General features: G+C 38.5%; 2 protein-coding genes across 3 annotated transcripts; both read left to right on the plus strand.

The window, feature by feature from the left end:
* LOC107608136 (ras-related protein Rab2BV-like) lies at positions 4986 to 6933 on the plus strand. Its single transcript, XM_016310019.2, has 2 exons — positions 4986 to 5398; positions 6061 to 6933. The coding sequence occupies exons 1-2, from the start codon at positions 5234 to 5236 to the stop codon at positions 6541 to 6543; spliced, it is 648 nt and encodes a 215-aa protein (XP_016165505.1). The 5' UTR covers positions 4986 to 5233; the 3' UTR covers positions 6544 to 6933.
* On the plus strand, positions 7312 to 10846 carry LOC107608377 (BEL1-like homeodomain protein 9). Of its 2 annotated transcripts, none has more exons than XM_021107312.1 (4): positions 7312 to 8093; positions 8998 to 9269; positions 9586 to 9646; positions 10534 to 10846. In XM_021107312.1, the coding sequence occupies exons 1-4, from the start codon at positions 7536 to 7538 to the stop codon at positions 10666 to 10668; spliced, it is 1026 nt and encodes a 341-aa protein (XP_020962971.1). In that variant the 5' UTR covers positions 7312 to 7535; the 3' UTR covers positions 10669 to 10846. The 2 variants fall into 2 exon arrangements, with proteins under 2 accessions (XP_020962971.1, XP_016165668.1); XM_016310182.2 differs by having other exon boundaries at positions 7314 to 8093; positions 8938 to 9269.

Below are 11135 nucleotides of genomic sequence, written 5' to 3' on the forward strand. Positions count from 1 at the left end.
AGAGTGGGAGTTGATCACGCTTACGTTGTCCTTCTTACAACCTCAAAGGCAGGACACGTTAGCGCTGCTCGTTGCAAGGGGGTATGAACAGTATGTCTACCCACGGCAGTTATGATTGGTTGCCGAACGTTACTGCCTTACGGAGCTATGTACCACCTTTGCAGGTCTTGTCAGCCACTTTTATTCGAACTCTGAGCAGGTCGACAGGGGGTTGAGCTTGTCCCGAGCAGGATTCCTGACGTTGTCATGGTCCGTAGCAGTTGACTTGAGGATTGTGGGTGGATCCCTCGAGAAATATGCTGAGTAGGGTTAGTGGTATCTACTCCCGTTGTTGGAAGACGAAGCGGTTGGTCTGGGAGTACATGCAGCCGGATTTGGGTTTCACATGCCGGCACCGTAAATCCTCGTGGAACTACGACTGCCTACGTAGTCGGGATTGGTAACCGTATGCCGAGTCCTGGTCCTTCTTTCTCTCCCACCTGTGTCAGCACGTGACACCGCAGCCGGGTCTGCTAGTTATATCGGACAGGTATAACGGCATCAAGGCCGCACTTTAGGCTCCCGACGGAGGATGGCTACCTCCAGCTGCATACCGTGCATTCTGCATTCGACATGTAGTAGCAAATTTTGCCCTAACCTTCAAGGGCAAAGATGCAAGGAGGCTTCTTGTGAATGCAGGGTATGCTAAGATCGAGGTAGAATTTGATTACTGGTTTGATATTCTGCGGTCTGAAGACCCTGCCATGTGTGAGTGGGCGAACCGAATTGAGTATTCATTGTGGACATAGGGAGTCAGGAACCTCCCTGTGTGTTAATTCAAATATCTCTGAGTGTGTTAATTCAATCCTTAAGGGGGTCAGGAACCTCCCTGTGTGCTTGCTGGTGAAGGCAACTTACGGAAGATTGGCCGAACTATTTGTCTGCAAGGGGAGAGAGGCTAAGGCCCAGCTGGATACCGGACAACAATTCAGTCAAACACCTGGTGAAGTGTATCGAGGCCAATTTGAAGACGATGAGGTGCTTCACGGTGACTTTGTACGACCGGGATAACTCGGAGTTCACCATCACGGAGATAACTCCCACTGGTTCGTTCTCACTGGGTAGCTACAGGGTCTCACTTGGATCTCAGACATGTGATTGCGGATACTTTCAGGCACTTCATTTCCCGTGTCCTCACGCCCTGGCATGCTGTGCCTATTCACGGCTAACTTCGCAGCCGTATGTCCACCAGGTGGATCGTCTTAGTTCGGTGTTCAGTATGTATCGGATGGGGTTCACACCTCCCATTTCCGGGGGTTTCTGGCCACCATACGATGGGCCGACAGTGATCCCAGACCCGAACAAGAGGCGTGTAAGCGAGGGTCGTCCCAGGTCCACTAGGATACGGACCACTATGGACGAGGCAGATCCGAACCGGCCGAAGAGATGTGGCCTCTGTCGGCAACCCGGACACACACGTCGGAGTTGCCCACAGGTCGGAGGACCAACCCGTACAGGGGGACATGAGTAGGTGTATTGTCAGCTTTATTACTTCGTTGATTTCACTTTTGCTTTTAGAGTCCACTGTTATAGGTTTTGTTAGTTGGAGTTGATAAGTGATAAAATTTGTTAAACTTAATGTGATGTACTTTGCATGGGATATTAATTAATGAATATGTTCCGTTTCTGACTTGAAGTATGAAATGTCCAGCCACCTCCACTCACACTGGCTCCGTCGTGTCCCCACACGAGCTCTCCTCTCAACCCGACGCCTATCTGGCACGTCGTCAACACGATCCATATCAGGAACTCGCCCAGCACCCTTCTGCGTCGCCTCCACAGGAATAGGAACGGCTCTCAGATCCCCAGGTACATCTCTGGTGACAAGAACCTCTTTCCATGCTGACTCCACCAGTCCAAGAAGTCATGTGAGGGTCCAGGGTCTACGACAACATCGAACCAGAGAACGTGGTCTGCACGGCTCTCCCAATGAAGATGCCAGAACTACAAACTGTACGGGAACCAACGATCACCTCCTCTCCCATCCTTCGACATTAGAAAGTCGATGATCAGGGCGGGCTGGGGACGGGACTGGACTCCGCCGAATTGCGGTAAGACCATATCTATCTTATGCCACTCTATCACGGCAAAATATATCAGTGACGTCACAGACCACCATAACGCCGTATGACGAGGCTCCAACACCTCTGGATGCACAACCTGAAGGACGTCGGGGGAGCTATAGGGCATCCAGATGAACTGCAAAAAGATTTCAACATTGTCAGGCCAAATCATGATCTGAAGTCCTAAAGCTTAATTAACTAAACATTGGCGGTTAGTATACTCACATCCCTGGCCTGTAACATGTCTATCCTCAGCCTCCACATCTGCACTCTAGGTCCCTTCTCGCTACCGAAAGGGTTGTGACCTGACCACCTGCATCTCACATCGATGTTATAGCGTGTTAAGAGTGTGACAAAATAGTATAACATTATAAGCGGACATGGAATTAAATAATTTAACTTGAAATAGAAAAGTCTGAGAATGGTACCTCGAGGCCAACGGCCAGCTGAACGTATCATACCCAGCAGGCCTAAACCTAGGAAAGCGCCAAAATATCCAAGACTGAAGTAACTGTAACGGGCCAGCTAACTTCACCACATGTCTGTTGGCCACTCGGTACATGCACCGGTACAACATGCACATGCACATGCACTCGGCCACATGCACATGCACCACATGTCTGTAGCCACCCATCTCCTCAAGCCTAGCCACGTAGGGTAGCCATCTGATGTGAATACGGTTGCTGGACTTGTCGGCAAACAGCTGAGTGTCCAACAATATTATGATATAGGCACGAGCAAAGCACCACACAGTCTCCTCATCGGCTCCCGCGGGGCACTCTCCAAAAGTCTCCTGGAACCAGGTGCAGTTTACTGCGAACTTCTGAACTTGGTTCGTAGGAAGAATCACTCCAAGCAACTCCTGGAACCACACCCAAGCTGGACGGCCACCCTGGATGTATATCTGAAAATCTGTCAGGCAACCACTGACATAACATCCGTCGACTGGCAACCCTAACTGGTAGGCCACGTCCTGTAGTGTGATCGTGCACTCTCCGAACGGCATGTGGAAGGTGTGCGTCTCAGGACGCCACTGCTCGACGAAGGCACTGACAAGGGGCTCATCCAATCGGAACCATCTATCGTTTAGTCTCGCCAGATGGTATAAACCGGCCATCTGCAAGTACGGAACGTACCTCTCATCTAGTCGCATGCCTTGCTGCCGCCGCATGCTCGAGATGCATCACTGGGGCTGCGCATAAGATAGACCGCATAATTAGAACCACTTACAAAACCGCTAACAGAAACCACTAACAACGTAAACCACATATTGAAACCACTAGCAAAACCGCATGCATAAACTGCTAACATAAATCACTAACATAAACCGCTAAGATAAACCACCGGCCAAACCGCATACAAAACCACTAAGATAAACCACTTGCAATACCACTAACATAAACCACTAAAATAAACCGCCAACAAAACCGCATGCAAAGGCACTGAATAAACCACTTGCAATACTACTAACATTAACCACTAACATAAACCGGCAACAAAACCGCATGCAAAAGCACTGAATAAACCACTTGCAATACCATTAACATAAATCGCCAACATATATAAGGTGCAAAACCACTAAAATAAACCGCTTGCAATAGCACTAACATTAACCGCTAACATAAACCACCAACAAAACCTCATGCAAAACCACTAAATTAAACCACTCGCAATACCACTAGCATAAACCACTAGCATAAACCACCAACAAAACCACTAGCAAAACAACTAAATTAAACCGCATGCAAAACCACTAGAATAAACCACATGCAAGAAACCACTAAAATAAACTACTAGCATAAACCACCAACAAAATAAACCACTAGCGAAAAATTTTCATATCTACTAACCTCGTCGTTGATGACCTCGGCTATATGAGCAACTCCGTCCAAACGATATAGCCTTTCCGGATCGTCCCCCATCGGTTGAGTATTCTGATCGGGTCTTTGTCGGAGCGAATCTGGGTCGTTTTCTCTGGGATTTGGTGGGGTATGAGAATGGATAAGGAGTTCGAATGAGGTGGGTTCGAACTCCTTATATAGCCGAATCCAGTGTAATTCGAATCAACCCCATTCGAATTACTATTAGAGGCAAAATGTGAGTAATTCGAATCAACTAGATTCGAACTACTTAGGGAATAGTGCACAAGTATAATTCGAAGTAACCTGGTTCGAATTATACTTTTTTATAATTCGAATCAAGTAGATTCGAATTAGTGTGTGCGTGTGTTTGAGTATAATTCGATGTGAGTTGATTCAAATTATGTACAAATGTAGTTCGAATTTACCTGTTTCGAATTACATAAAAATGTGGTTTGGTTGACTCATGAAGCTGTTTTCAGATTGGCTGATTCGTGTAATATTGTGCTCCCCTTGGCTTAATTGGGGTTTTTTGCCCTAAATTTTAGTTTAAAAACATAAAAAAAATATATAACTTTGAACAATCTTTTAAATTTTGTAAAAATATATATATTTTTTGTTTTGATAATTTAATTTTATTTTCCCTTAAAATTTTGGTCTATATAATGTGTTTTCGCCATAACGGGCATAAAGTACCATTATCATAATTTAAATATGAGAACAACTAGGGAACCAAAAGCATATCAGCCAAAAACCAGCCAAAATGTATTTGAGCTCCATAAAAAATTGGGTTTTGGTTTGTGCTCCGTGATTTCAGGAGCAGTTTTCAAACATATTATTCAAAAATGATTCTAATTAAACGGTTTTGTTTATTTTTTGGCTGATTACTTTTGGTTACGTATACTTTTCCTTTAAATATTTACGTGACAGACTAAAACATATTAGGTCGAACAAAAATTGAATAAAACAAGAGAATCTCATAAAAAACATTTACTAAGAAAACGGAAAAGGAAAACATATAGATAGCGAATTTTGCGGGCAATGAAAGGGTGGGCGTTTCAAAAGTGGTGTGTCGTCCGTTAATTCAGTTATTATTGGGGTGGTTCCAATGTTAATGTGCGTCTTTTCTTTTCTTCCCTGTTCTTCACTCGTCTCTGATCTGCAGGGAAAAATAAAATAACGCTTCCGCAAACTTGGAATCTCTAAGCCATTCCATTTTGGCAATTGTTCTGTTGGCGTAATAATAATAATAATAATATTAATAGATATTAGATGGCGTACAAAGTGGACCATGAATACGACTACCTCTTCAAGGTTGTGTTGATTGGGGACTCTGGGGTTGGAAAATCCAATATCCTTTCCAGGTTTACGCGCAACGAGTTTTGCTTGGAGTCCAAGTCTACCATTGGTGTTGAATTCGCCACCAGAACATTGCAGGTTTTTTCCTCCTCTTTCTCTTTTGTTTCCTTCTTTTCTTTTCAATCGGTTTTCGTTTGATTTGGTTTGGTTCAATTCGATTCCATGATATGACATGAAAATTCACTACGATTACATGAATTTATCAATCAGTTAGCGTACCGTGTATCAATTTATCTGTGTAGAACATTAAATATACATATATTCAGAATAAAATATTTTACATATGGTGTACTGCGTACTGGATACACGTTTCTGTACTGGAACAATGTTACTATGTGATGGTGCGTGGATCACAAAATGTTTTTGCATTCCTGTTGAATCTTATATTGAAATGTTTTTAATGTAAAATTTTGGAAAACTGACTACTCATATAAAGTTGTCTTTTATACGAAAATAGTTGAGAATCGTTAGATAATAATTTAGTCAAATATGTCAGATCATTTAACGATTTTCAACTATCATTTTGTGTGGAAGCAATTTCAAGTGAATAAGACAATTCTAAAAATGTAAAAATATTTCACGAAACACATCCCTTTCTTATTTGAATTTTTGTTATGAGATAGATTAATGTGTTATGTTTTAACTAAATTGTTTGGATCCATACATTATAGAGTTTAGAATAATCAAATGTGTTAATGATTGAAGATTTAATTGCTGATGTTAAAAACAATATAATGCAGGTGGAAGGGAAGACTGTAAAGGCACAAATATGGGACACTGCAGGGCAAGAGAGGTATAGAGCCATCACAAGTGCATACTACAGAGGAGCAGTTGGTGCCCTCTTGGTGTATGACATTACCAAGAGGCAAACATTCGACAATGTCCAGCGATGGCTTCGCGAGCTAAGGGACCATGCCGACTCCAACATTGTTATCATGATGGCCGGAAACAAATCCGACCTTAATCATCTGAGAGCAGTGTCTACTGAAGATGCTGAAAGTTTGGCTGAAAAAGAAGGACTATCTTTTCTTGAGACTTCAGCATTGGAAGCCTATAATGTTGAGAAGGCATTCCAAACCATATTGTTTGATATATATCACATTATAAGTAAAAAGGCGCTCGCGGCGCAGGAAGCCACTTCTGCCGGTGTTCCTCAGGGAACCACCATAAATGTCGCGAACACGGCCAATAATGCAGAGAGTAGATCTTGTTGCTCTAATTAACAATTTGTAGAAAAAGAGGTGACACAGAAAAAATGTTTGTTTTTTTGTTGGAAATTTGAATACACATGATGAGTAGTTGCTAGTTGTTGTTGTTACCATTTGCTAGTTGTTGTTACATTCTTTAATTTCTGTAAGATGGGAGAGGCAGATCAACAATTTACACCTTTGGCATTAACTGATTCTGAAATGCTTGCAATTCAGAATTTGATGAATCTTAGTTCTCTCTAAGTCAGAGTTTTAGTCACAGATATTGTAACTTTAGTTTTTCAGTGAAATTGTTAATGCAGCTTTCTTCTGTAACTTTCATCATAATAAATTCTTTGCATTTGTTCTTTGTAAAACACTTTCTGTAATTGCTGAAAAGAAGGTGCTTGAAATTGTTTGTACTGATTTCATCAGTGTGGTGTTCATCATGTGGGAAATTTGATTCTCCAATGAGTCATATTTTTTCAGCTACTAACTAGAAAATGGTCCAAAAACCAGTGTTTAGTATAGTTCATACTTCAAACCGTAGGTTCAAGGTGGAACTACACGTCTCTTACCATAAAAAGGTTTGGACAAACACAAAAATTGACTCATATAAGTCTTATACTCTTATCACTTAAATGATTTAGAAACTCAGATTTTAATATATAATTATATTATATATGCAAGTGTAAATAGTTTTTCGGAGACATTTAATCATACTGCATTAATAAAAACATTTGAGTTAATTTTTCGCTAACTTAAAAGTCCGACAATTTTCAAGTGGGAAATTGTCTACAAATATGTAATGTAAGCTCAGCAGTGCAAGAAATTGGAAAAGTTCAAAACTGTTCAAAGTCCCTTCAACTGTTTCTTCTGCCAAAAACTGTTCATAAATAGTGACTCTACTAATTAACCTCACACCAAAGTTCTCTAAGTTTCATCTCCTTCACCATTCATCACTACTTCACTCACCTTCCTCTTTTATCACCTTCTCCTTCATCTCCACCACTAAGCAAAGTTCATTGATGGAGGAAAATTTTGAGTCCTCTCATGTCCCACAACAAAGCAGAAGGAACAAGCTCAGAGAAATGGTCCAAACCCAAAAACAACCACCACCACCACAACCATTTCCTCCATCATTTCAAACCAGCATAGCTCAACCCTTTGAGACAAATCCAATTTCATCTACATTTATTAGCACCAAACCACCCTATCATGACTCCTTTCTAGCAAAGAGTTCTTCACAACTAGAACATTACCCTGCAAGCTTTCACAATCTTCTTCTTCCACCCTATTTGGTGGATCAAAATCATCATGTGCCCCAAGAACCATGCAGTGATGTTAGAAACATTGGTCCTGTGGTTGTTCCTTTTACAGGGTATGCTTCCATATTGAAGAGATCAAGGTTTCTGAAGCCAGCTCAGCAGATTCTTGAAGACATGTGTGGCAGTGTTTTGGATCCTCCACCAAGATTGAATGAAAGTGGTGATGATCATGAAGAAGATCCCATCATTGGAACTAATGGTAGGGATGGAGTTCAGCATCATTGTAGGGATTCTGTACTTGGTTGCATGTTAGATGAGGTATGTGAAATGTCTTTGGTCCCCCCATTTTTTTTTTCTTTTCTTTTAATTAATGGAAAATCTTAGTCAGACTTTCAACATTAATTACAAATCTGACTATAAATATCACTATCACTAATTGTAATCTTATCTAAAGCATGTTTGGAAACAGTACATTTATCTTTTTTTTCAAAAATTGTGATCCTAGGTCCTAGCAAACTTCTTTTGTATAAGCTAATTTGGACCCAAAATATGTTTCTTTCTAAATTCTAAAGTCTAGTACTTGAGATATCAATTGAATTCAGTTTTCTATCATTCAAGCTTCAAATATATAGCAGACTACACCCAGAAGGTGTAATGTGTGCGATTTAAGCCCAATTTGGGTAAACAGCTTAATTAAGCTCCTTTTGAAAAAATAGCTTAAACAATAATGGTTATGTGAAAAAGTAGCTTATAAATAAGTTATTTTGTATTTGAGTTTTTAGTTCTAAAAATACTTATTTTATAGAAATGTGATAAAAAATAGTAGTATTATGAGAGAAGTTATTTTTTTTTACTCTTCTATAAGTTCCTAAATAGCTTCTTAAAAAGTTGCAATTTGATTTTAAAAATCGCACTAAACACTAATACTACTATTTTTCATAAGTCAAAAGCTCAAAAAAGTTACTTTTAAAGTTTCTCAAACGGACCTTAATATGGTAATTAATGGCTTGAACCCGTGAGACCATGACCTTTAGTTCACACGGAAACATATCAATCGTTGCTCTAAGGCTCCCTTTCTAATTTGCAAATAAATGGGTTAAAAAATTTCATAACTTACCCAAAATTGAAAGAATAGGTAGTAATTTTTTTTTTTTTTCTTAAGGTATACAAGAAGTATATACTATACTGCCAACAAATGCAATCAGTGGTGTCATCATTTCAGAAAGTAGCTGGGCTTGGAAATGCCACTCCTTACATATCCTTTGGAATCAAATCCATTTCCAAGCATTTTGGATGTTTGAAACATGCTATCTATGATCAACTTCAGTTCACAATGAAGAACACTACTCCTGCATCTAACAATGTTGTTGAAAAGGGTCTTCAATCAGTGCAAAGCTTACACTCAGTTCAACCTGTTTTGAGATCCCAAAGAGGGCTTCCGGATCATGCTGTAGCTTTGTTGAGAAGATGGCTCTTTGAACACTTCTTACACCCGTCAGTGATTCTAGTTTTGAAGCTTATTTTTGTAGGGTTGTTAATGTTTTCGCAGACTCTCATTCTTGTTTTATGGCAATTAAGCTAAAACAATCCTTTTTTGTTATTAGATAAGATGTGAAACTTATTCTATTTGAGTTTTACATCTCATCTAATAATAAGAAAGATGTGTTAGCTCAATGCACGACAGAAAAATGAGTATATAAAATATTTCTCTTTGCTATAAATGATTATTTTGTTTTACTTTTCTTAGGCTATGGAAACTATTTATTTTGGTTTATGTGCTAATGATTGTTACTTAAACCTGTTCATGCAGTTATCCTACTGATTCTGAAAAGGATACATTGGTTCAACAGACTGGCCTATCAAGATGTCAGGTGATTCTTCATTCCTTCCAAAATTGTGTTACAACTTATAAGCTTACAATTTGAGATTTATAATTCAATATGAGAACATGACCTAACCAACCTAAAGCTCTAAAAAGTTGAACGAGTGAATGCTTAAGTTGGTAGTAAAAAAAAAATACATGAAACAAGAGTTTAGTCATTTATTGTATTTTTGCATTAATTTGGTTCTTTAGAGTGTAAAATACTAAAATAGCCATCAACTCAATATACATTTAAAAGACTAAATTGATGTCTCTTTTAAATACTAACAGGCAAATTGATGTGCAAGCTCTTAAAGAGTATAGAATAAGATTAATAGTCAAATTAGTCTCTAAAAAAATAAGTTATTTTTTAAATTCGTCTTTAAAAGATTTTATCAATCAAATTAATCATTTAAAGATTATAAATTAATCATTTTTTACTTTCTGTCACTCCATTAATAATTTTCATCAACTATTGATAATGTAAAATGTTGATTAACAACATACATGATCTCTAACATGTCTATGTTTATGAAATTTTATCAGTTTAATCTATTTTTCCAATTACATAAACCCTAATCCCAATATAACATAGCGATTAACTTGATATATTTTTATAAACATATTTATTCAACATCTAACTAAATATACTAAGTATCATGTATGCTGTCAATTAATATTTCATATTATCAATAGTTGACGAAAACAATTAACGGAGTGAATGAGTGATAGAAAGACAAAAATAATTAATTTATAATTTTAAAAGATCAATTTAATTGATAAAATCTTTTAAGGATAAATTTAAAAAAATTTTCATTTTTCAAGAACTAATTTAACTAGTAACCCATGCATCATCTCACATCAATGTTGCATCACTAAAATTAGTAATTTTAACAGGTTTCAAATTGGTTCATCAATGCAAGAGTAAGAATCTGGAAGCCCATGGTGGAAGAGATGCACATGAATGGGTTACAGAAGACTCAAGAATCAGAAGTGATCCATCATGCAAGGAAGCCCACTATTGGCCCTTAAACCACAGTTATTAAGCCCATGTAAAAAGCCTGCCCCAATAACCAAGAAGAAGAAAAAATTACTAAATCCCAAACTCCCCAAGCAATGGTTCAAATTCAAACATATGTTACGTATCAAATGTTGCTTGCATTATATTAGTTCTTGTTAAATCAAATCCAAAAAAAGAAAAATTATAACATGTGAATTGGGAAAGCAATGGATTATCTTTATAGCACTAAACTAATCACCTGAAAAATTTGGGCAATTATTTTCATTTGGGTTCCGTTTCAATTCAGAAAAACCAAAAACCATAATGAAACCGTAAATGGATGGTATAACAGCATGCGTGCATTCACGTGTGGTATATATGTGTGTGTGAGACAAGTGACAACACTACTTTTGCCAATTGAATTCTTCCAACATTAACAACGGTTAGTTTTTATCTAATTAATCCGTAAAGGTTTCTAACTAAATAAACAGTGATATAT

The sequence above is a fragment of the Arachis ipaensis genome, chromosome B07 (assembly GCF_000816755.2).
Source record: "Arachis ipaensis cultivar K30076 chromosome B07, Araip1.1, whole genome shotgun sequence".
Lineage (NCBI taxonomy): Eukaryota > Viridiplantae > Streptophyta > Magnoliopsida > Fabales > Fabaceae > Arachis > Arachis ipaensis.

Coding starts and splice junctions, on each gene's coding strand:
- LOC107608136 (XM_016310019.2), top strand. CDS start 5,234: ATGGCGTACAAAGTGGACCATGAATACGACTACCTCTTCAAGGTTGTG. Junction 5,399..6,060: donor TCGCCACCAGAACATTGCAG/GTTTTTTCCTCC, acceptor AATATAATGCAG/GTGGAAGGGAAGACTGTAAA.
- LOC107608377 (XM_016310182.2), top strand. CDS start 7,536: ATGGAGGAAAATTTTGAGTCCTCTCATGTCCCACAACAAAGCAGAAGG. Junction 9,270..9,585: donor TTTGAACACTTCTTACACCC/GTCAGTGATTCT, acceptor CTGTTCATGCAG/TTATCCTACTGATTCTGAAA. Junction 9,647..10,533: donor CTGGCCTATCAAGATGTCAG/GTGATTCTTCAT, acceptor TAATTTTAACAG/GTTTCAAATTGGTTCATCAA.